At 44.3% G+C, this 26,420-nt stretch overlaps 1 protein-coding gene across 1 annotated transcript in view; it reads right to left on the reverse strand.

The window, feature by feature from the left end:
• inppl1a (inositol polyphosphate phosphatase-like 1a) overlaps window positions 1–26,420 on the reverse strand; it is a 235,795-nt gene that overhangs the window by 132,201 nt on the left and 77,174 nt on the right. The window contains exons 2-4 of the mRNA XM_087988454.1: window positions 4,472–4,535; window positions 3,147–3,297; window positions 1,470–1,578 (exon numbers count right to left, since the gene is read on the reverse strand). Of these exons, the coding sequence (XP_087844580.1) occupies window positions 1,470–1,578; window positions 3,147–3,297; window positions 4,472–4,535 (324 nt within the window). The remainder of the gene's footprint in view (window positions 1–1,469; window positions 1,579–3,146; window positions 3,298–4,471; window positions 4,536–26,420) is intronic.

Genomic DNA, 26,420 nt, shown 5'->3' on the forward strand with positions numbered 1-26,420 from the left:
GTTTTTCAGACTGGAGGCCTGTGACCAGTGGAGTGCCACAAGGATCGGTGTTGGGTCCTCTACTTTTCACCATTTACATAACTGATTTGGATGCGAGCATAAGAGGTACAGTTAGTACGTTTGCAGATGACACCAAAATTGGAGGTGTAGTAGCCAGCGAAGAGGGTTACCTCAGATTACAACAGTATCTGGACCAGATGAGCCAATGGGCTGAGAAGTGGCAAATGGAGTTTAATTCAGATAAATGCGAGGTGCTGCATTTTGGGAAAGCAAATCTTAGCAGGACTTGTACACTTAATGGTAAGGTCCTAGGGAGTGTTGCTGAACAAAGAGACCTTGGAGTGCAGGTTCATAGCTCCTTGAAAGTGGAGTCACAGGTAGATTGGATAGTGAAGGCGCCAAATTACTGCAGATGCTAGAATGAAGGCGTTTGGTATGCTTTCCTTTATTGGTCAGAGTATTGCATTCAGGAGTTGGGAGGTCATGTTGTGGCTGTACAGGACATTGGTTAGGCCACTGTTGGAATATTGCATGCAATTCTAGTCTCCTTCTTATCGGAAAGATGATGTGAAACTTGAAAGGGTTCAGAAAAGATTTACAAGGATGTTGCCAGGGTTGGAGGATTTGAGCTATAGGGAGAGGCTGAACAGGCTGGGGCTGTTTTCCCTGGAGCGTCGGATGCTGAGGGGTGACCTTATAGAGGTTTACAAAATTATGAAGGGCATGGATAGGATAAATAGACAAAGTCTTTTCCCTGGGATCGGGGAGTCCAGAACTAGAGGGCATAGGTTTAGGGTGAGAGGAGAAAGATATCAAAGAGACCTAAGGGGCAACTTTTTCATGCAGAGGGTGGTACGTGTATGGAATGAGCTGCCAGAGGATGTGGTGGAGGCTGGTACAATTGCAACATTTAAGAGGCATTTGGATGGGTATATGAATAGGAAGGGTTTGGAGGGATATGGGCCGGGTGCTGGAGGGTGGACTAGATTGGGTTGGGATATCTGGTCAGCATGGACAGGTTGGACCGAAGGGTCTGTTTCCATGCTGTACATCTCTATGACTCCCACGACAGCAGCCAGGGAAATTTAAATTTAATTAATACAACTGAAAATATAAAATTATCTCGATGATGATGAACAGTATTGTCATGACAACTGACCATCATGCAAAAATGATCTAACTCACATTGGGAATGAAATTTACCAACGTTACTGGTCTAGCCTCCATGCGACTTCAACTCTACTTTAATGTTGTTAAGGACATATTCTCCAACCCTGACGTGGTAATTTCAAGGGTGCAATTAAGGACAGGCAACAAATGCTGGCCTTGCCAGCAATGCCTAAATTCCATCAAACATTTCAAGAAAAGAGCTGTTCCCATGGCATGCCTTATTAAACATCCATTGAAGAAACTAACTCCACTGGCGTTCTTACTAGTATGATGTCTTGTACTCCTTGACTTCAATTTACCTGTCTGCTGCTCCATCTTGCGCGACCGGACTAAGGCAAGTGCCAGCACTGCCACTGAAACTGGTAGAAGCAGAGCGAGGGGGTAAAGGTGGCTTCTCATCTTCACCATCTACAAAAAGATTTTAAAAAATTAAAATCTACAATTTGCTCCATGTAAATAGTGGGAAGAGGTAGAAAGTTTTCAGTCCTCATTAAGAAGATGGAGCTACCACATGCCTCATTGGAAAGAGGGGAAGTGAAGCAGAGAGATTTACAAGGCGAATTCAAAGCTCAAGTCCTAGGCAGCTGAGCAAGGGCCAATGGTGGAGTCGTTAAAAATAGGAATACAGATGATGGCAGAATTGGAGGAACGGAGAGATCTTGGAAGGTTGTGAAGCTTTAAGGAGATTGCAGAAATAAGAAGGGACACGACTACAAACAGATTTGAAAACAACTATGAACGTTTTAAAATTGATTCCCCAGCCAGTGCAGATAAGCAAGCACAGTGGGTGATGGGTGCGTGGATCTTTGTGCCAATTTGAGCACAGACAGAAGGGTTTTTAATGAACTTAAGATTAAGGGGGTCAGCCTAGTGAACACTCAGGCAAGACTAAAAGGGAACAAAGGCATCGATTTCAGCGGCAGTGAGCTGACGGAAGGCCAGATGCTGGCCACATTACTGAGATAGAAATAGATGGTCTTGATAAAGTAAATGCATGTTTGGAAGGACAAGGTCAAGCATAAAGCCAAAGATGTGAACAGTCCGATTTGGCTTCTGACAATTGTTAGGTTGAGGGGTGTAGCTTGGGGCAAGGGAATCAAGTTCATGGCAGGGACTGAAACAGTGGCTTTGGTCTTCCCCATATTTAGTTTGAGGCAATTATCGGTGACCTAGACTTGATGTTGGAAAGCAATGTGGTAATTCAACAACTGCGGCAAGATTTAGAGTGGTGTTGAAGCAGAATTGGCTGCACAGGGATACAGAAGGAATCCAGTGTTATGTTAACTGCCTTATCAGCATTATGAGAAATGGATGAGCAAAATACAGCAATAATTCCTGAAGAAGGGCTTATGCCCGAAACGTCGATTCTCCTGTTCCCTGGATGCTGCCTGACCTGCTGCGCTTTTCCAGCAACACATTTCCAGCTCTGATCTCCAGCATCTGCAGACCTCACTTTCTCTCCACAGCAATAATTAAGTCAAGTTCAAATCCACCAATCCATCAAGGGATTTACTAAATTACCAGCAAGATGAGGAGAAACTTTATAACTTCAAATTTAAAAAAAAGTTTAAAAAAAATTAGGTCAACAATTCCAGTCAATGTGTTGACTAAGGGCATCTGTTAGAAAGGAGTTGTAGTGGCTTGTTTATTTGGAGGAATGATGATAGCAGTTCCGAAAGCTTGAGGAAAGGGAACCATGTGTTAATTTGTGGAGGCAGCAGGAAGGGAAGGTGAAAAGTTCGCAATTTAAGCCCAGGAGAAAGGAGTCAATGTCACTGGTGAGGTGTGATTGAAGACAGCTCATGGTGGACCAGCAGAGGAAAAGGATAGACAATGAAGAAGCTATGAAAATAATGTTGGGGCTCAGGGTTACAAATGAATAAATGGTCATTAGTCTTGAAACATCAGCTCCCATTGAGCTGACGAAACTAGTCAGTGCTTGTAATAAGTCAGCCCTTCCAAACAAAAAAAAATACCTGAGTAGTCCTTGTCCTCGGCTGTCTCCTTCTTGTCCTCCCTCTCTACAGGATACAGCAGTGTACTGACCAGGCCCTGGTTTGGCTGGAGGTAGGACGTGATAAGTTCAGTCAGTGTTTTGAAGCGTCTCACCTGCACGCCTTGAGAAGTCTGTTTTAATGAAAAACACAAGATCATCATCAATGCCTGAGCCTCCATATTCTACTCCAAATTAATATCTACTTACATCACATGAACACAGCACATCAAGGCAGTAATTCATCACCAGCTTCTCAAATGAATTAGAGATGAACAAAAATTACCAGCCTTGCTAGTGACATTAGTATTCCATGAAAAAAATATTAAAAGTTGTGACAGGACGTGATAACCAAATTGTTTCCCCAACAGGAAAATCTAGAACACAGGGACAGAGTCTCAGTATAAGCAGCTGTTCATTCAAGAACTGAAATCAGGAAAACTAATCTTCACTCGTGTTCATCTTTGGAAATCATTACCCCAAAGAGTTCCATCATTTGAATATATTCAATGTTGAGGTAGTCAAATATTTGGTCTCTTAGGCAATCACAGGATATGAGGAGTTAGCAGGAATGTGGAGCTCTTGTCCGGCCATGATCAGATTGAATGATGGACCAGGTTCAACAGATCATATGGTCCACTCTTGTTCATATTTGTTATGCTCTTTCAGCCACCATCTACAACCTCTACCACCTAGAAGGACACGAACATTAGATTCATGGATCCACCACCATTAGCAAATATCCCTCCAAGTCACCCACCATCCTGATTTGGGAAGATATCTGTTCTTTCACTGCCACTGAGTCAAAATCCAGGAACTTCTTCCCTAATAGCATTGTAGGTCAACTTGCACCAAATAAACTGCAGTAATTCAAGAAGGACGTTCACCACCATCTTCTCAACAGCATATAATGATGGAAAATAAATGCTGGTCCAACCAGCAACACCCACATCCCATTCATGATTTTTTTTCAATCCAATCCAACTTTTGTCCAATGGTGACTATCAAGTTGTATGCCTATAATTCTCTTACACAATGGTCATATCTAGTTCTTGCGAAACAAAACATGCTTCATATGTTGGTACTTTGCCAACCAATAAAAAGGGTTACAGATAGCATGCATATGCCATACAAATATGGAATACTCTGATCACATGTTCAACAGAATCTGACTCATCAACTCATGAAGAAATTCAATTAGCTACATCTGGATTCCCAGTTGGCCATGTGTGGCTAATAACATTACATTATTGACAGCACAGAAACACAGAACTAAAGTGCCAATCAGCCTCAGTCTGCTTCTCTCACCTGTACTGCCAGAAAATCATCTTCATCGGGTAAGATCCTGTAAGTATGTACATGCTTCTGATACCTAGGAGAGAAAAAGAGATCAGTTAATTTGTTTTTTTTTTAATGCAAGTTGGTCAAGTTCAATGATAGTACAGTTGCAGTGTCATGTTGTGGATCAGTACACAACGTGCCTATTGGCCTCCTTATACCATGTAACAATTGTAATTCTGTGTTCCTGGTTATTTGCTTATTTACAGCAGGGATATTTTCACCAAGTTTCAAATTGAGGGACACAATAAATTTCCCCAAAAGCTCAGTTTTGCTGTAGGCAGTCCAATATGACGAAACCTGCTTCCCTGTCACTTTTCATAAATTATTGCATAATGATGCCAAATCCTCTCTAAAATCACACATTATCATAGCTTAGATGGACACCATCGCTCCTTCATCATCAGTGGTTCAACTTTCCTTACAAGCTAGCAATTTCCCAGCAGTCTTTCAAAATAGCAGTTCACTGACTATCTCTTAAGAGCAATTAGATATAGGCAATAAGAACTACGCTGACAAAGTGATATTAGAAATGTTTGAGATTGATAGGCCCTTGGCATCATAAATTGCAAGTTGGCTGAAAGGTGGAAAACAGAGTAGGTATAAATGGGTACATGTTAGGCTGGGACAACTTTGCTGATTTTTCTTCCAAGATGACAACGGAGTAGGAGTCTTGGGCCATAACTTATCTGCTCTGACCTCTTTTGTTGCTTTTTTTAATCATTTTTTCATTTTTTTTTCACCTCACCTTCTGGGGGGAGCTCAGTCATGGAAGCAGCAGGGACAGCTGTGGCTGTGGGCCCAGGGTGGGTATTTGGCACAAGGCAGCTAATGCAATGCTACCGCAGCCTTCTTCAAAGTCCAGAGTTTGGAAGCAGCTTAGGGGCTCGGTGTTGTACCAAGTCAGGATTCTGGCTATCTGCAGCAAGGTGGCTAAAGAGCATGGATGACAGTCAGTGGCAAGATGTCTGGCAAAGTGGACTGGACTCTTGCAGTCAACAGTAAGACAGCATCGCAGAAGAGCACGCACCCAGGGGACTGAGCACTGTACAGAAGAGATCCAGCCCTCGTGAGGAAGCCCAGCATGGAGCTTCTGCAGACTCATGGCTAAAGGAGGACAGTTTTTTTTTGACATGATACTAAGGACTGTGAGGTTTAATTTTTACCTTATTTCATTAATTTTCTACTTTGTATCGAAGATTTTGTACCTCTTTGCCTTTGTACCTAAGGTAGAATGGCTACTTTGTAAACATTTCACTGTACTCCTGGATCCCTGTACTTGATTTTAGGACATGAAAATAAACTGTTAAAGGTACTAAAATGGTTTCCAAAGTCAAAATTGAAGACACTGCATAAACTTAAGTTCTTTCATGATTTGAAATGTGCGTGAGGAAATAAATTTTGGAATCCAGAATCATTTACCGAAATACATGAAAAACACCATGGTAGTTGAAAACTAGCTGTAACTGGGTCAGATTCACAATGAAATATTCCTTCCAACAGGAACAGGGAAGGATGAAAGGCTTGGAACATTAAGAGACAGTATCATAATGCCAGCAATAAAGTACAATGATTTAAAAGAGAAAATGGTCCAAACAAATGTGAGTTGCATTCACATGGGGCCTTTCACTAACTCTCAAAGCAGTTCATAGCCAATTAGACAAAACTGAAGTCTAGTTGCAGTTACACTGTAAGAAACATGGCAGCCAATTTGCACAGCAAGCTCTCACAAAAGGTAATGCAATAATTACCAAACAATCCACTTGAAAGACATTGTTGGAGGGGTAAAAATAAACCTGTACTGGAGAAAACTGTCCACTAACTTTGTAGAACGGTAACTAACATAGAACATAACAGCTCAGAACCTCGATGTTGCATCGACCTGCGAACTAATCTAAGCCCATCCCCCAACACTATCCCATCGTCATCCATGTGCTTATCCAAGGACTGTTTAAATGCCCCTAATGTGGCTGAGTTAACTACATTGGCAGGCAGGGCATTCCACACCCTTATCATTCTCTAAGTAAAGAACCTGCCTCTGACATCTGTCTTAAATCTATCACCCCTCAGTTTGCAGCTATGCCCCCTCGTACAAGCTGACGTCATCATCCTAGGAAAAAGATTCTCACTGTCCACCCTATCTAATCCTCTGATCAGCTTCTATGTCTCTATTAAATCCCTTTGGCCACCTTCTCTCCAATGAGAACAAACCCAAATGTCTCAGCCTTTCCCTCATAAGACCTTCCCTCGAGACCAGGCAACATCCTGGTAAATCTCCTTTGAACCTTTTCCAATGCTTCCACATCCTTCCTGTAATGGGGCGACCAGAACTGCACACAGTATTCCAAGTGAGGCTGCACTAGCGTTTTGTACAGTTGCAGCATGACATCACAGCTCTGGAATTCAATCCTTCTACCAATAAAACCTAACATACCGTATGCCTTCTGAACAGCACTATCAATTTGGGTGGCAACTTTCAGGGGCCTATGCACATGGACACCAAGATCCCTCTGAACATCCACACTACCAAGAATCTTTCCATTGACCCAGTATTCTGCCTTCCTGTTATTCTTCCCAAAGTGAATCACCTCACATTTAGTTGGATTGAACTCCATTTGTGACCTCTCAGCCCAATCCTGTAGTTTTTCCAAGTCCCCCTGAACCTGTAACATTCTTCCAAACTGTCCACTACTCCACCAACTTTAGTATCATCTGCAAACTTACTAACCCATCCACCTATGCCTGCGTCCAAGTCATTTATCAAAATGACAAACAGCAGTGTCCCAAAACAGATCTTTGTGGCACATCACTAGTAACTGGACTCCAGGCTGAATATTTTCCATGAACCACCACTCGCTGCCTCCTTACAGAAAGCCAGTTTCTAATCCAAACTGCTAAATCACTCTCAGTCCCATGCCTCCGCATTTTCTCCAAAAGCCTACCATTTGGAACTTTATCAAAGGCTTTACTAGAGTCCATATACACCACATCAACCACCACATCAACTGCCCTACCCTCATCTACATGCTTGGTCACCTTCTCAAAAAACTCAATGAGGTTTGTGAGACACGACCTGCCCTTGACAAAATCATGTTGACTATCTCCAATCAAGTTGCTGCTTGCTAGATGATTATAAATCTTATCTCTTATAATCCTTTCCAAAGCTTTTCCTAAAACAGAAGGAAGGCTCACTGGTCTATAATTACCTGGGTCATCTCTACTGCCCTTCTTGAACAAGGGCACATTTGCAATTCCCCAGTCCTCTTGTACTAAACCTATAGACAATGATGAATCAAAGATCATGGCCAGAGGCTCCACCATCTCCTCTCTAGCTTCCCAGAGAATCCTTGGATAAATCTCATCCAGCCCAGGGGACTTATTTACTTTCACACATTCTAGAATTGATAACACCACCTCTTTACTAACCTCAATCCTTTCTAGTCTAATAGCCTGTATCTCAGTCTTCTCCTTTACAATATTCTCCTTCTCCTGAGTGAAAACAGATGAGAAATATTCGTTTAGTACCTCTCTGATTTTCACAAGGTCCACACACAACTTCCCACTTCTATCTCTGACTGGCCCTATTCCTACCCTAGTCATCTTTTTATTCCTAACATACCTAAGGAAAGTTTTAGGGTTCTCCTTTAGTCTACCTGCCAAAGACTACTCATGTCCCTTCCTTGCTCTTCTTAACTCTCTCTTTAAATCCTTCCTAGTTAATCTGTAACTCTCCATCGCCTCATCTGAACCATCTTGTCTCAACGTCACATAAGCTTCCCTCTTCCGCTTAACAAGAGATACAATTTCTTTAGTAAACCATGGTTCCTTTACCTGATCACTTCCTCCCTGCCTGACAGGAACATACCTACCAAGGACATGCAGTATCTGTTCCTTAAACCAGCTCTATATTTCAACTGTTCCCATCCCCTGCATTTTGCTGCCCCATTCTCTGCCTCCTAAGTCCTGCCTAATTGCATTATAATTGCTCTTCCCCTGTCTGTAACTCATGCCCTGTGGTATGTACCTATCCCTTTCCATCATTAAACTAAATGTAACCAAATTATTGTCACTCTCTCCAAAGTGCTCACCTGCCACTAAATCAAACACCTGGCCTGTTCATTACCAAGTACCAGATCCAGTGTGGTCTCCCCTCTTGCCAGCCCTTCGACATACCGTGTCAGGAAACCCTCCTGCACACATTGGACAAAAACTGATCCATCCGACGTAGCATTTCCAGTCAATGCAGGGCAAGATAAAGTCTCCTATAGTGACCACCCTGTTCCTTTCACTCCTACCCAGAATGATTTCGCCAATCCTCTCCTCCACATCCCTGGAACGTTGCGGAGACCTTTAAACAAATCCCAGCAGTGTGACCTCGCCTTTCCTGTTTCTAACCTCAGCTCATACTAACTCAGTAGACGAGTTCCCGTCAAAAGTTCTTTCAGCCACCATTATACTGTCCTTGACTAACAAAGCCACACCTCCCCTTTTTTAACCACCAGCATTGATCTTAATAAAAGATCTAAACCCTGGAACCTGCCACATCCATTCTTGACCCTGCTCTATCCATGTCTCTGAAATGATCACAACATCGAAGTCCCAGGTACCTATCCATGCTGCAAGCTCACCTACCTTATTCTAGATACTCCTGGCCTTGAAGTAGACGCACTTCAAACCAGCTTGCTGTCTGTCAGCACATTCCTGTGGCTGTGAAATGCTGTCCATGTCCTCCCTACTCTCATCCTCCTGTGCACTGCAACTACACCACAGGTTCCCATCCCCCTACTAAGCTAGTTTAAACCTACCCAAATAGCACCAGCAAATCCCACTCAGGATATTAGTACCCCTCTGGTTCATGTGAAGACCGTCCTGTTTGTCAAGGTCCCACCTTCCCTGGATGAGCCCCAATTATCCATATACCTGAAACCTTCCCGCCTGCACGATCCCTGCAGTCACATGTTCAGCCCATTCTTTCGAGCTAAAATTTGCATTTCGAAAGAAATTCACACAACCATACGAAGCGGTTCACAGCCAATTAACTATTTTTGAAGTGTAGTCACTGTTAATATGTAGGTCTAAAACTAACAAACCAATAAACACGTATTGGTTTCATACCCTGTGCAAAAGGCAATAAGCTCGAACAATGTAGCACTCAGGTGCAAAGCTCCCTGACTAACCACACATCCAGTCTGACAGATCAGGACAATATCCAGGTTTGGACTGACAAATGGCAAGCAGCATTAATGCTACACAGATGCTAATAACCATCAACATCAATGATGTTTGATGGCATTATCATTGCTTAATGCCCTATCAACATCCTGGGAGTTACTGTTGACCAGAACCAGACTCACCATATATACTTGTGGCTATGGGAGAAGGTCAGAGACTGGGAATTCTGCTCTAGTAACTCACCACCTGTCTCCCAAAACTTATCCATCATTTACAAGGCACATATCAAGAGTGTGGTGCAATAGTTCCCACCTGCCAGGATTGATATAGCTCCAACAACACTCGAGAAATCTGACATCCAGGACAAAGCTGCCCACTTGATTGGCACCACATCCACAAGCAATGCTTAGTCGCAGCTGTGTGTACTATCTACAAGATGCACTGCAGAAATTCACCAAAGATACTTAGACACCACCCTCTAAACTTACAACCACCTCCATCTAGAAGAGCAAGGGCATCAGATGCATGGAGACACCACTCTCTGCAGGTTCCCCTCCAAGCCACTGACCATCCTGACTGGGGAATATATCATCATTCCTTCTCTGTCACTGGTTCAAAGCCCTGTAATCCCTTCCTTAAGGGCATTGTAAGTCTACATACAGCACATGGACTGCAGCAGTTCAAGATGGTCAGCCAGCAACATCCATCTCTCACTCTGGATCTAGGCTACCTTCTTAATATAATTTGAGGGGGTCTGCTCTGGTCCATTACAAATTGGGGGCTCTTGTCAGGATCAAAATTCAGGAGTGGATTTAGGATTATTGGACTCAAAGGCAGCATGCGGTGTTAGTGTCCTTTGTTTCGGGTGTTGAATTCGCTTGTTAAGACACAGTGTGCTTTTTGTAAAAATGGTTCTTTCAGTCAGTAGGAATTTCCTGAGGGTGGAAAAAATCAATTTGGGAGTTTTATAGTAAGTGAGCAGGGCAAAGGTTTTCAAAATTGAAAGACCAGCTGGAGTCAGGGTTGCCTTTGTCTGTGCAAAAAAGGTGAGGTAATAGCAACAACAGCTCAACATTTATGATTGTTGGAAATGCCATCACAAACTTTGGAAATTGCTAAAATTCAAATGCAAATGAACCAGCTTGAATTAGAGGCAAAAGAGAGACATAAGGAACTGAAACAGATTGAATTATGATTGAGAACAGAGAAAACCTCAGAGGGGAAGAGAGTGCGCGCCGAGGGGAAGAGAGTGCGTGCCGAGGGGAGGAGAGTGCGGGTTAGGGTGGGTGGGAGGGAGGAGAAGGCGGGTGACGAGAGGGGGGGTGGGTGGGAGGGAGGAGAAGGCGGGTGACGAGAGGGGGGGTGGGTGGGAGGGAGGAGAAGGCGGGTGACGAGGGGGGGGGTGGGTGGGAGGGAGGAGAAGGCGGGTGACGAGAGGGGGGGTGGGTGGGAGGGAGGAGAAGGCGGGTGACGAGAGGGGGGGTGGGTGGGAGGGAGGAGAAGGCGGGTGACGAGAGGGGGGGTGGGTGGGAGGGAGGAGAAGGCGGGTGACGAGAGGGGGGGTGGGTGGGAGGGAGGAGAAGGCGGGTGACGAGGGGGGGGTGGGTGGGTGGGAGGGAGGAGAAGGCGGGTGACGAGAGGGGGGGTGGGTGGGAGGGAGGAGAAGGCGGGTGACGAGAGGGGGGGTGGGTGGGAGGGAGGAGAAGGCGGGTGACGAGAGGGGGGGTGGGTGGGAGGGAGGAGAAGGCGGGTGACGAGAGGGGGGGTGGGTGGGAGGGAGGAGAAGGCGGGTGACGAGAGGGGGGTGGGTGGGAGGGAGGAGAAGGCGGGTGACGAGAGGGGGGGTGGGTGGGAGGGAGGAGAAGGCGGGTGACAAGAGGGGGGTGGGTGGGAGGGAGAAGGCGGGTGACGAGGGGGGGGTGGGTGGGAGGGAGGAGAAGGCGGGTGACGAGAGGGGGGGTGGGTGGGAGGGAGGAGAAGGCGGGTGACGAGAGGGGGGGTGGGTGGGAGGGAGGAGAAGGCGGGTGACGAGAGGGGGGGTGGGTGGGAGGGAGGAGAAGGCGGGTGACGAGAGGGGGGGTGGGTGGGAGGGAGGAGAAGGCGGGTGACGAGAGGGGGTGTGGGTGGGAGGGAGGAGAAGGCGGGTGACGAGAGGGGGTGTGGGTGGGAGGGAGAAGGCGCGTGACGAGAGGGGGGTGGGTGGGTGGGAGGGAGAAGGCGCGTGACGAGAGGGGGGTGGGTGGGAGGGAGAAGGCGCGTGACGAGAGGGGGGTGGGTGGGAGGGAGAAGGCGCGTGACGAGAGGGGGGTGGGTGGGAGGGAGAAGGCGCGTGACGAGAGGGGGGTGGGTGGAAGGGAGAAGGCGCGTGACGAGAGAGGGGGGGGAGGGAGAAGGCGCATGACGAGAGGGGGGGGTTGGTGGGAGGGAGAAGGTGCGTGCTGAGAGGGGGGGGTGGGTGGGAGGGAGAAGGTGCGTGCTGAGAGGGGGGGGTGGGTGGGAGGGAGAAGGTGCGTGCTGAGAGGGGGGGGTGGGTGGGAGGGAGAAGGCGCGTGCTGAGAGGGGGGGGGGTGGGAGGGAGAAGGCGCGTGCTGGGTGGGAGGGAGGGAGAAGGTGCACGCCAAGGAAGGGAAAGGCCGCATGCCAAGGGAGGGGAAGAGGGAGAGGGTGCAAGCCTGGTTGTGGGGAGGGGGGGGGGCTTATGCTGAGCGGGAGAGGGGGAGGTGTGAGAAGATGAACGTTGGGGGGAGGGGTCTGCTGAGGTTGGGGAGGGTAAGAGGGCACATACTGAGTTGGGGAGGGGTGGGGTGCACACGCCAAAGGGGGAGGGGGGGGAAGAGAGCACGCACCAGAGAGGGAGAAAACGTGCAAGAGAGGGAGAATAGCAACTGGAAGAGATTCACTGCCTTCCAACCCTGTTCAGATCCCAGTGACAATGGCTGAAAGCAACCTAAAAGTCCTGTATCTGAGTGCTGATCCACACCCACTTGGGCTGCTTCTATCGTTTCAATTTTTTAATTCCCCAAGCCTCACAGGTCATTTATTTTCTCAGACTACTTGGCTCCTGTTACCCCAATCTCTCTCTCTCAAAGAAACCAAATTAAGCACACTTCTTAAAGCCACAGCAATGTTTCACTCGAGAAAGAAGGAAGAGACAGGGAGAAGTGCAGCAAATCATTTACATTTTCAATCTGCCTTGTAAGATAGACTCTTACATGGATTTGACTGTTCAGAATGCTTCACATGGAATAAGATTACGAATTTGAAATTTTCCTACCTCTTCTGTACTATTACAAAATCTTTCTTGATTGTTATTGTGACCATTCAACATCCAGTAATTGTTGACAAAACTTGAAACGTTAAAAATAACTCAACGGCATAACCAAAACAGACTATAACCTGCAATGTAGCATCGAATAAAATGATATTTAAATATTGGATAAATCAAATAAATATAATATATCTCAAAATACTAAACTGCACATTAATATATATGGCGATCATTCTTCTGTTTCGCATGGGTATGCACCTATTCATCTCTCCTTCGAAATTCTCCCATTCTTCATTCCCTGTTTTATCGACCAAAATGCACTTCCAATCAACTGTCAATGCTCCAAACAAGTCTCCCAAACTAGAAACTCCTCTTGCTGCCCATAATTTGAACCCTGAGTCCATCATCCCTGGTCGGAACCCTGGCATGCCAACTATAGGTGTAAGTCGCGAAGTCTTGAATAAACAACCCTCACTCTGACACATCGCCATCCATGCCTTGATTGTACTAATGGCAATGGGGTTCCGGCAATGGTCCATAACTGCCCTCATCTTATCCATGAACAACAGGTTAGTAAGAGGGCACTTTGCCTGGGAGACCTCGATATCCAGCCGTATTGAGTTTGGATCGTTACCTAACCAATCACAGACAAAGGACAGCAGGGAACTCAATTGGTACCTCCTGATGCCTGGGAAATCAACTCCTCCCCCTCCATGAGGCAACTGTAATTTAGTAAGTTTGATGAGGGGCCGCCCACGATGCCAGACAAAGGAACCAAACCACCCCATAAGCTTCCGCAGCGTTGACCTGGGAAACATTATAGGGAGCATACACATAGGATAAAGCAAACAAGGAAGAACATTCATCTTAATGAGAGATATTCAGCCTAGCCATGAAATTGGAAGAGCCTCCCATTTCTGGAGATCTCGCCTAATATTGTCGAGTAAATGAGCAAAGTTAGTCCGAAATAACAGATCAAACTTGGGGGTCATAAAAATGCCTAGGTATCGGAACCCTGCCCGTGACCACTTAAAAGGGAACTTAGGGCCACCTTCAACTTCTGGTACATCCTTAAGGTTCCCCAAAGGCATAGCTTCCGAATTTGCAAAGTTAATCTTATATCCTGAAATAGCCCCAAATTAATTGATACATTGTATCAAATGGGGTATGGAGGTCATCAGGTTTGATAAAAACAGAAGGACATCATTCGCATACAGTGTAAACTTGTGTGCCCTTGATCCCACTTCCGGAGCGGTTATGTGGACGTTCTGATGAATGGCCTCTGCCAGCGGCTCTGTCACCAACATAAACAACAGCGGTGAAAGGGGGCAGCCTTGCCGACTAACCCTACCAATCCTAAAATTCCCAGACTTCACCCCATTGGTGATGACCATGGCCAGGGGATGGCGATATAAAACCTCTATCCACCTAGCAAAGACTCCACCCAAACCAAACTGTTCTAAGACATAAAAAAGATATGGCCATTCCACCCGGTCAAATGCTTTCTCTGCATCTAAGGAAATCACCAATCCCTGAATCGATCGTTGCTGACAAGCTTGGACCATATTTAGCAACCTTCTAATATTATTAGAGGACCTATGGCCCCTTATAAAGCCTGTCTGGTCCTCTTTAATAATATGGGGCAACACCCTTCCCAATCTCATGCGCCAGGATCTTGGACAGAATCTTGAAATCTGAATTTTGTAGAGAGATGGCCTGTATGAGGCACAATACTCAGGAACCTTCCCCTTCTTAAGAATTAGGGAAATATTAGCTTCTCTCAAAGATGGTGGTAGGGATTCATGCATATAGGAGTGATTGTACATCTCCAATATCAGCCCTGACAGAATCCCTATAAAATCCTTATAAAACTCACCCAGAAGACCATCAGGGCCAGGCGCTTTCCCACTCTGAAGTTGCCGAGCTGCCTCCTGTATTTCCTGAACTGTCAAGGGGGCATTAAGGAGAGAAGCCTGTTCCAAGGTTACCTCTGGGAGGTCCAGGTTCTTAAAAAAGGTCTCCATTTTAGCCCTCCTCTCCTGGCAACCTTCAGACCAATACAATTCAGAGTAAAAGCTCTGAAAAGCCTCATTAATCTTTTTAGCATTGTACGTAAGGACCCCGGCGCTGTCTCTAATGTCAGTAATGGATTGGGGAGCACGCTTTTTCCTAGTCAGGTACACTAAATATTTCCCTGCCTTATCCCCATATTCGAACATCCTTGGTCTAGCAAAAGCAAGTTCTTTCTCTGCGTTTTGTGTCAGTATTGAATTCAAGACAGCCCAGAGGGCCGTGATCCGCTGTAGCTTGGTCATTGAAGGCCGCACACAATGTGCCGCCTCGGCGGCTTTCAACGACATCTCAAGTAGACACTGCTGTTCCTCCTTCTGTCGCTTCCGGCTAGCCGAATAGGAAATAGCTAATCCCCTAGCAAAGGCCTTAGCAATCTCCCATTGCATAGATGGACTACTAGCCGTGCCTGAGTTGATAGTTAAGAATTCCTGAAACTCCTTCAAAAAGTATTCCACAAATTTGGAATCCTTAAGGAGAAAAGGGTCCAAATGCCAGTGCCGCAAACTTAGCCCCTCACTCTTGGCCTTAACCTCCAAATACACTGCTGCATGATCAGAGATAGCTATATTCCCAATTTTACAACCCATAATCTAATCCAGAAGGGCCAAGGAAGCCAGAAAGAGGTCAATCCTTGTGTGACATTTATGTGGGTTTGAAAAAAACGTGAAATCCCTGCCGGTAGGATGAAGACATTTCCAAATATCCACCAACTCCAACTCCTTGCATAAATCAATCACCTGCTTGGCCTGCGAAGAAATAGTTGGGGGCCCACAAGGCATCCTGTCCATGGTCAGATCCAAAAGACAATTAAAATCCCTCCCTGCTATAATAATGTGCCATGTTCCAAAAGCACTCAACTTAGAGAAAGCACTAATCAGAAATTTAAGGGGATGCACCGGAGGACAGTAGACATTTAAAATGCCATATTCCTCCCCATGTATCAGGGCTTTAAGTATCACAAGCCGTCCATTCTCATCTTTTACCTGCTCTAATAATATGAACGGAAGATTTTTCTGGATAAGTACCGCAACTCCCCTACTTTTAGTAGTAAAGCATGAAAAGAATACCTGGTCATAACCCCCCTGTTGTAATTTCAGGTGTTCCCCATCATCAAAATGGGTTTCCTGCAACAAAGCGATATCAACCCTTTCCCTCTTAAGACTAGAAAGCACTTTTTTTCCTTTTAACAGGCGAATGACTTCCCTTAATGTTCCAGGTGCACCATTTAATAAGACACTTAGCCATATCCCCTTTCAGAGACCTTTGAACCCCTTGGGAGGGAGAACTCTGCTTACAAAGCGCCGAGCATAAGTAAATAAAGACTCAGATTCGAGGAACTATATATACAAAAACTACTCTATCATAACTATAAACAACTATTACTACCAAAAAACTACAAAATAAAAAGCAACGATAAAACCTTGAATGGAAGACTCTTCCCCCTGCGCATAGGTTGAACTCACCCAACCCATCCCCTCCTTTACAGTTCCTTCAAACCAGGACTGTGCCCCAGCCTTAGGCCATAAAAAAAACCAAGGAGATGATCCTTAAATCAACAGAAAAAAGACCAAGTCAGGATGAGCACTCCACCCATCCCTGGTTTCATGTCACCCCAACTTGTGACTAAAAGGGAAACAGAACAAATAAAAAAAGGAGAGAGATAACAAAGGACATCCATAAAATTTCTCATCAGAAAATCCAGTTATTAAAAAAAAAGGAACTTATTCCAAGGTCTTTTCCCCTCTTTCCAAAAAGGAAATTATTAGGGTGAAAAAAAGGAATTTTAAAAAAAGGAAGGGAAAACATGGGGAAAGATAGAAAAGAGAACAAACATTAAACCATATTCTTCAGGCCAATCTGTCTATTTTAAAGTGTCTACAAAGTTTTTAGCTTTATCCGCTGAGTCAATTTTACAAACTGAGTCCTCGTGCTGAAATGGAGCACTGCGGGGTATTTCATGGAGTGCTGGATGCCCCGGTTCCTCAGCCTCTTTTTAACTTCATCGAAGGGCTTCCTCTTTCGAATTACAGCTGCAGAGAAATCCTGGAAAAACATCTCACAAACATGATTTTTGATTTTTTGTACAGTAGTGCTTGCGGATCTTTTTTTAGGGATCTGAAAGCTTCTATGATGTTTTGCTTGCCCTTATATGAATGGAAATGCACTAGGACTGGGGGTGCTGCACCAGCCCTGACCTGTGCACTGTAACCCGATAAGCCCTTTCAATCTGTAGCCTGCTGGACTGGATGTAAAGGCCCAAAAACTTCGGCAGCCTGTTTTCAAAGAAGCTCACTGGCTGCTCACCTTCCGGGAGCACAACAATTCAGAGATTTATTCTCCGCTCTCGATTTTCGAGGTCATCGATATTGTCTCACAAGGCCCGCACCTGGATTTGACTGGATGAAGACTCCATTGCAGCTTCCGAGGCCTTAGTTCGACCCTCCACCTCCTCCCTCATCTCCCAGAGGCCCTGGATCTCCTGCTCATGCTTCTGCAGCATGGATGCAATAGGTTGGACCTGGGCACAAATCTCCCCACGGATCTCCTCAATCACAGCCCCAAACTTTCAAGGTAAGTCCCTCCATCGCCACAGCCAATTCCTGAGAGTCTGTCAGGTCCCCAGAAGGGGTCAAGAGAGGCTGCTGCTGCAGTCTCTTTGTTGTAGGTGCTGCAGGGGAGTGTCCTCCTTGCTGCTGTGTGCTTGTTCCATTTCCCTTTGGCATCCTTCCCACTTCCAAATATTAACAAATGTGTTTTCTGTAAGGTTTTAAACTAATAATTCCACCACATAAGTTGGCCAGGGATGGCAAAAAACACCAGTATGTTAGGCAGAGCTGTCCACAGCAGTTCTACAGAATCACTGCCATCTTGCCAAGTCGGGAATGGAACTTAAAAGGCTTCCTGACATATGGAAATGGAAATCTGCAAAGGCATTGCTAAGAATCATTTTGTCAAGGCCATCGGTGTTTTACCAGAAGTTCAGTTCCCCAGCCTCATGGGGAAGTCCATCAGCTAAAAGCAGGTGACCACCACCAGCAGCCCAATGCTGAAGTAGTGATGGGAGTGGAGGATGGAAAATATATTTTCAAGCAACGATGAGGCTGTCGGGATGGAGGGCAGCCTCTGCTGCTACTGAAGTTTAGTCAGAGCGGTTTCCACTCCACCAACAGCAATTTCTTTTAAAATATTTTTCAGCCTCTGATCCATGGGCTACAGAACCCCTCGCAATCTTATCCAATGATATACCATACACATTGCTGTTCCTTATCTAGCCAGTCAAAGCTTCCCAGCTATTGTTTGCTTCACTACAAAACCAGAAGCCCAAGCAAATTCTGAGGACACAGGTTTCAACTCAATCATGGCAGATGATAAAATTTGAATTCAGGAAAATCTACAATAGAAAACTAGCCTAATGATAAATATGAAACCAGTGTAAAAACCCATCTATTTCACTAATGTCCTGTAGAGAAGATAATCTTTATCCAGTATGGTCCATTTGTGAGTGACACTATACCACTGCAAGGTGGTTGACTGTTAATTGCCTTCTGGCGATTAGAAATAAGAAATAAATGCTGGCCTAGCCAATGATGCTCACATCCCACAGATGAGTTTTTTTAAAAAGTCCTATACAAGTAGATACTGATGCTGTGGGATGGCAGTTGTGTATTTAGCTACAATAAGAGGGAAAGGGGAACGTGTTATTTCAAGTCATCAAAATTTTGCTGCAGCTACAGATACTTCCTCTCCAGCTGTTAAGTATTACCACATGCAACACTAGTCCACAATGCAACAATGGATGCATTTCAAAAATATTGCAATGGTCACACAGCACTTTGGGCAGCCTGAAGTTGAAAAGATGCACTAAATAAATGCAAGTCTTATTTTAGACAGACTAGACAGGAAAATAAAAGACTGCATTTCGAAACAGACAACTGTTTTCACTGGTGTAACAATTAGCAGAAATACACAATTATTGCTAAAGGTTTAATTACAGTAGGAGTATTTGCAACAGATTTCTTTACATTGCGTTTTTATTCTGCAGCCCTTTACCTAGCTGGATTTTACAAGTCTTTTGTGGCCTCAAGTGCTTTTCCAACCTCTGGAATAACGGAAAAGTCTAGATGGAAAGAAGGAATCAAATATTCCTCATAAACCAGGCATCTCTATCTGATGCATCTCCGACAAATACAGGCAAGACAGGTCAGCACAGCACCAAACACAATTAGGCTCCAACTCATTGAAATGAATCCTGCTCACCCAACAATTAATTACCGTAGCTTGTGCAAACATGATTGCTCATTATCAGGAGGATCAACATTATATCATATTGCTGTTTGTGGAAGCTTGCTATGCACAAATTGTTATTCAGTACAGTTCTAGTCTCCCTGCTGTAGGAAGGACATTATTAAATCAGAGAAGTTGCAGAAAAGATTTACAAGGACGTTACTGGGACTGAAGGGTTTGAGCTATCAGGAAAGGATGGACAGGCTGGAACTTTTTTTCACTGGAGCACAAGAGATTGAGGAGTGACCTGAAAAGGTTTATGAAATCATGAGGGGCATAGATAAGGTAAATAGCAAAGATCTTTTCTCTAGGCCAGGGGAATTCAAAACTGAAAGGCATAATTTTAAGGAGAGAGAAGATGATTTAAAAAAGATCCGAGGGCCAACATTTTCCAAGAGGGTGACTTGCGAATGGAACAAAACCACCAGAGCAAGTGGTAGGTGCAGATACAGTTAAACATTTAAAAGACGTTTGGACAGTACAAGAATAGGGAATGTTTAGAGGGATATAGGCCAAATGCAGGCAAGTAGCACAAGTTTAATTTGGAAAATTTGGTTGGCATGGACGAGTTGGACAAAAGGATCCATTTCCATGTTGTATGACTCTGTGATTCCATGATTAAAACAAAGAATGTTTCTAGGTGCTCCCAGCGGGTGAGGTGATCCAGAGACTCAGGTAATGTCCTTGGAACTTGAGTTCAAATTCCAAGTGGATATCTCATGGTAGATATGGAATCTGAGTCTAACGATGACCATGAAACTGTTGCCAATTGTTTGAAACACCCAACTGGTTTGCTAATGACCATTCAAGGAAGGAACTGCTGTTCCTGTCGGTTTACCTGTGACTTCAGACCCACAGCCACGGGTTTGATTCTTAACTGCCCTCTGGGCAATAAATGCTGGCCTAGCCACTGACACCCACATCCCGTGATGAATGAATTAAAACCAAGAATTGTGAAAAAACCACATCAGGATTTGAGACAGCAAGATGGTTAACAGATGCGGTATGAATGCAACTGTTAGCATTTTTATTACTACAAGAGGAAACTCTTTTAGTCAAGTTAATGCCTTATCATATAGAAACAATCCATGAAGAGTGCCTCATATATTTTCAGTCTCCCAACAGCAAATGTACACAGTACTCTACTGAAGTCCAAGGGGTTTAGTCACAGTTTGGAATCTGGTTATGTTAATCTTCAAGGAAATGCATCATAGATTCACTGTATTGACACTGGGGCTCAAAACACTCAATTATGAAGAAAGTTTGCAGAGACTTTGTATTCTGTTGAAAATCAATTAAGAACGTAGCTACTGTTGTGTGGAGTAAACAAAGACAGGGAAAAACATTAATATTAATTGTGATTTGGCAGTACAGACTGAGTATTGCTGAGAAAAAAGAAAAACATCAATTAATTCAGGGTCGGTTCCTGAGGACTGGAGGGTGGCTAATGTTATACCACTTTTCAAGAAAGGTGGGAGAGAGAAAGCAGTTAGTCTGACCTCAGTGGTGGGAAAGATGCTGGAGTCTATTATGAAGGATGAAATTACGGCACATCTGGATAGTAGTAACAGGATAGGTCAGAGTCAGCATGGATTTATGAAGGGGAAATCATGCTTGACTAATCTTCTGGAATTTTTTGAGGATGTAACTCTGAAGATGGACGAGGGAGATCCAGTAGATGTAGTGTACATGGACTTTCAGAAAACTTTTGATAAAGTCCCACACAGGAGGTTAGTGAGTAAAATTAGGGCGCATGGTATTGGGGGCAAAGTACTAGATTGGATTGAAAATTGGTTGGCTGATAGGAAACAAAGGGTAGTGATAAACGGCTCCATTTCTGAATGGCAGGCAGTGACCAGTGGGATACCGCAGGGATCCGTGCTGGGACTGCAGCTTTTTACAATATATGTTAATGATATAGAAGATGGTATCAGCAATAACATTAGCAAATTTGCTGATGATACAAAGCTGGGTGGCAGGGTGAAATGTGAGGAGGATGTTAGGAGATCACAGGGTGACCTGGACAAGTTAGGTGAGTGGGCTGATGCATGGCAGATGCAGTTTAATGTGGATAAATGTTTGGTTATCCACTTTGGTGACAAGAACAGGAAGGTAGATTACTACTTCAATGGAATCAATTTAGGTAAAGGGGCAGTACAGAGAGATATAGGTGTTCTTGTACACCAGTCAATGAAGGCAAGCATGCAGGTACAGCAGGTAGTGAAGAAGGCTAATAGCATGCTGGCCTTCATAATAAGAGGAATTGAGTATAGAAGCAAAGAGGTGCTTCTGCAGCTGTACAGGGCCCTGGTGAGACCACACCTGGAGTACTGTGTGCAGTTCTGGTCTCCAAATTTGAGGAAAGACATTCTGGCTATTGAGGGAGTGCAGTGTAGGTTCACGAGATCAATTCCTGGAATGGCGGGATTACCTTACACTGAAAGACTGGAGCGAATGGGCTTGTATACCCTTGAGTTTAGAAGACTGAAAGGGGATCTGATTGAGACATATAGGATTATGAAAGGATTGGACACTCTGGCAGCAGGAAACATGTTTCCTCTGATGGGTGAGTGCCGAACCAGAGGACACAGCTTAAAAATACGGGGTAGACCATTTAGAACAGAGATGAGGAGAAACATCTTCACCCAGAGAGTGGTTGCTGTGTGGAATGTTCTGCCCCAGAGGGCAGTGGAGGCCCAGTCTCTGGATTCATTTAAAAAAGAGTTGGATAGAGCTCTCAAAGATCATGGAATCAAGGGATATGGAGATAAGGCAGGAACAGGATACTGATTAGGAATGATCAGCCATGATCATATTGAATGGCTGTGCAGGCTCGAAGGGCTGAATGTCCTACTCCTGCACCTATTGTCTATAAAGCTTTTGACTGATGAGTGTAAGACAAAAGCTTTAAGAACATGTTTTGTCCCCAGCAATAACCTTTAATATTAGAGTCAGGCCATTAAGGAATTCAGTTAGAAAGCACTTCTTCACACAAAAGGACAGAGCATCTGGAACTCTCCTCCTTATAATGCTGTTGAGGCTGAGGATTCTTGATTTGTAAGGAAAACAAGCCCAAGAAAGAAAACTAGAGTTAGAATATAGATAAGCAACTATCAAACAACAGCAGGATAGACTATAGGACTGAATGGTGTCCTATTAGTTAAAGGCCAACATAAACTCAGCAACCTTGTCAATGTTCAATTTCAGCCAACTAACCAGGAGGTGAAGATGACCATCAAGGTTCCTGCAGCTTGCTCAATACATTTATGCAATGCTGTTAAGTCAATGTCCTAGAGTCCTCTTTGAACCATATAAATACTCAGCCTGAACAGCTGGACTGTTGAAAATCAAAGTTCAAATAAAAATAATCCAGTTCCACTCAAGTTAAGCAGCAGTGTAAAGTGCCAGAATGCATCCACTGAAAGACATGCGTCGGAGTTCCTCCAATTGTTTGAGTAAACACATTACGTTAGGTGGAATGGAGCATACAGAACAGAAGACTGGCCTCCACCAAGTCACCCAAGACCCCAAAATAGCTATGCAGGGCAGACAGTGGTGTAGTGGTAATATAACTGAACTAGTAAACCAGAGACTCAGACTAATACCCAGGCAAGAAAGGTTCAAATCATACCATGAAATCATACTAAAATGAAATAATAAATCAGGAATACAAGGCTGGACTCTGTAATGGTCCCATGAAACTATTAATTTGTCATAAAAACCCATCTAGCTTAGTGCAGTTTAGGGAAGGAAATCTCATCCTGGTCATACCTGCCTGGACCACATATCACAACAGACCCACAGCAAGATACTTTACTCTTAGCTGCCTCCAGCCCGCATACCCAAGTGCCACAGAAAGCAGTCAGCTGCAATGGTTTAAGATGACAGCTCACCCCTACCTTCTTAAAGGCAATAGGCAACTTGCCAGTAATGAGCACAGCCTATAAAATAATCAAAGGTCAACAGATTTTTGGTCGGAAAGGGTATTATGATTATAGGACAAAAGCAGTTGGATGGAGTTAACAAAGAGTTAAGCTATGGTCTGACGGATAACGTTAACAGCTGGAGGCCTCATCCTGTTAATGTGTTCATGACATTGAGCATTACTGCTAACTCTATAACATGAATTTGAAAGGGAAGTTGTGGGAGGAAACAGTAAGTCAATCTGAAAACCCCTAGATGGAATAGTTATTCCTGTCTCAAATGCTGTCAGGTGAAGAGCACAAGCTTAACTTTTTTATTTCAAGATATACTTTATTCATGAAAATCATCTATAAATGCATACAAAGGTTCTAATTTACATCTGTACAGACTTTGCAGAGAAAAAAATCCAAACAAAAAATTGGAATGCTACACTCCTCAGAGGTTCTCCAAAGATGCACAAATATAAAGCATTTTCACTTCATATTAATGCCCTGATAGGGTCTGAGAACCAAAGATCAAAAAGATTCTGGCAGTCAAAGCGGGCCTTTCACTGAGATGATGTGCCTGAAGGACTAACCAATGTTTCTCGTCATGTATCAGGTAACCAGCAATAAGGCACAAGACACTGTCACTCCTCTCCTTTTGGAATATGCCTTTGCACAGAAGTCCCGAGTGCTGCTCAGGACCTTCTGTGCAAAGACACATTCCAGAAGGAGAGGAGTGACAGTCTCTTTCTTTAATTGCAAAAATATACATTATTCATAAAAACGCATCGACATCTGCAAGTACCAAGGTAGTTCTGTATGGTCTTTGCAAATCAAGGAAAAACAACATTGGAATTTTACATTCCCTCTAATTGCAAAAAACAAAGGCATTTCTTATCATGCAGGTTTGAACTGGTATACAGCGAGGGAACAAGAGGGCCTGATAACTGAAAGGACCCCCATTACACTTTGGCAGAAAAACCTTAGACGTTGGTCTTTCCCCATTGCGCCTTGGCAGCAATTGCCCAAGCTTTAGTGCGTCGCTTAGCACATAGATCTGGACCTTGGAATCCACCAGTCTGCAACACTTGTCAAGGTCAACCTTTTACTCTGAGACCAAACATTGTGGGAAGACCAAAGAGCGTCTTTCACCAAGTTGATGGTCTTCCAAGTACAATCAACGTCAGTCTCAGTGCATCCCAGGAACAGCCCATACAGATTAGAGTCCTGCATCACAGAGGTGCTCAGGATGACCCTCAACAAAAATCATTGCAACAGTCTCTTTGGTTAAGTGCACCATCTTTTGCTTTCAAAAGAAAGTTGAATTTGCATTGCACCTTGAATTTATCAATACACACAGACCCCATTAAGACTGGAACATGAACAATACTCAGGAGTCACTCAATCTGCCACAAATCAGCAGCTTTAGACAAAAGGAAAATCAGCATCATAGCGCTGGAGTTGATTTGCATATACAGCCAGTGTGTTTAAATAGAGTTAAATTTTAAAAGCAGATAGAGTGAATCAGGTCATGTGACATGGGGAAGGGGCGAAAGGGATGCTCAATCAGAGCATGCATTTGGCATTTTAATTCTTTAAACAGCGAACACTCCGTGTCTCGGTGCAGCACAGTGTTTGCTCAAAAATACTTTTGACACATATCCATCCGTTAGATCCTGTTGAACGAAACTAGGCTTCAAATCTGATCCAATTTATACAACTCAGATTGCTAATGGCTACTGCTTTCTTTTAAAATTATGGATGCCAGAACCTTACAATTCACAATCCTGGTGGCTATCTAATTTCTGAAATGGCTTCAAGCTATGCCTACAATCTTCAATTTAAAAACAAACTGCTCCAGTGGCTTTATGAGTAATCAACTTGCTTTAGCCTTGTACTGACAAGGAAGAAAGACTTGCTTCATATAGCATATTGCACAACCTTAGGATTTTCTGAAGTGCTTCACAGCCGGTGCAGTAGTTTTGAAAAGTTGTCATTTTTAAAAAAAATAGGAAACACAGTTACCAGTTTCCACATAACAGGCTCCCACAAACATCAATTAGGTAATTGATGTGATGATCAGTTTTCAAAAAGTGTTGTTTGTTGAATGTTGACCAGGACACCAGAGAGCTCCACTTCCCTTCCAATAGATCTGGATCTTAAATTCCAGTCATTACCACGTAAAGCTCGTCTGAAGGACAGCAGCTCCAACAGTGCAGCCCCTCAGCACTGCTACCCCTCTCTTAGCTCCTCAGAGAGCTACATAAAAATCACTTTCTCGGAAGAGGCCAGATAATCAAGGGGAGTTATATTTCTGACTTGTAATGTTTACATTTAAAATCTATTCATTGTCATGAATCCAAGCTGTCCAACATTCATCTTACAACACACAATTTATCTCCTCACGAAACTTCACCCTGACTCTCCACACCACCCACTCCCTCTACTCAACCTGCTTGCCCCTTTCCCCTCCCCAACTGCTTTGCATGCCCTGTCCTTTCCTCTGACTGTTCCACTCACTCTTTTCCCAAAACTTCAATTCTTCAATTGCCATCAAACCATCTCTCCTGCTTGCTCTTTCTCTTTTCCAGACGCTCGTAGTGAGTGAGGGTTTGAGGGGGGGCCGGCAAGAGGGAACAAAGTAACCAAGAAAGCAAGACAGATGGTAAACAGAAACCAAAAAGTGATCGTTTATTTTTTAAAAAGATTGAGCATGCTCACAAGACCATAAAATATAGAAGCAGGTAGGCCATTTAGCCCATCAAGTCTGCTCCACCAATGAGACTTTGATTGAAATTGATATTTTCTAATTGGCTGAAAATGTGTTGCTGGAAAAGCGCAGCAGGTCAGGCAGCATCCAAGGAGCAGGAGAATCGACGTTTCGGGCATGAGCCCTTCTTCAGGAAGGGCTGAAGAAGGGCTAATGCCCGAAACGTCGATTCTCCTGCTCCTTGGATGCTGCCTGACCTGCTGCGCTTTTCCAGCAACACATTTTCAGCTCTGATCTCCAGCATCTGCAGTCCTCACTTTCTCCTAGAAGATTTTCTAATTGGCCCATGGATGGAGGATATAGGCATCTTTGGCTGGGCCAGTATTTACTACCTGCCTATAGTTACCCTTGAAGTGGTGGTCATGAGTTGCCTGCTCGAACAATATTGTCAGAGAGAGTATTCTAGGATTTTGACCCAGCAACAGCAATATATTTCCAAGTCAG

Source organism: Chiloscyllium plagiosum, unplaced genomic scaffold (genome assembly GCF_037043375.1).
Source record: "Chiloscyllium plagiosum isolate Xiang-an unplaced genomic scaffold, Cpla_swu_hap1 HiC_scaffold_6, whole genome shotgun sequence".
Classification (NCBI taxonomy): domain Eukaryota; kingdom Metazoa; phylum Chordata; class Chondrichthyes; order Orectolobiformes; family Hemiscylliidae; genus Chiloscyllium; species Chiloscyllium plagiosum.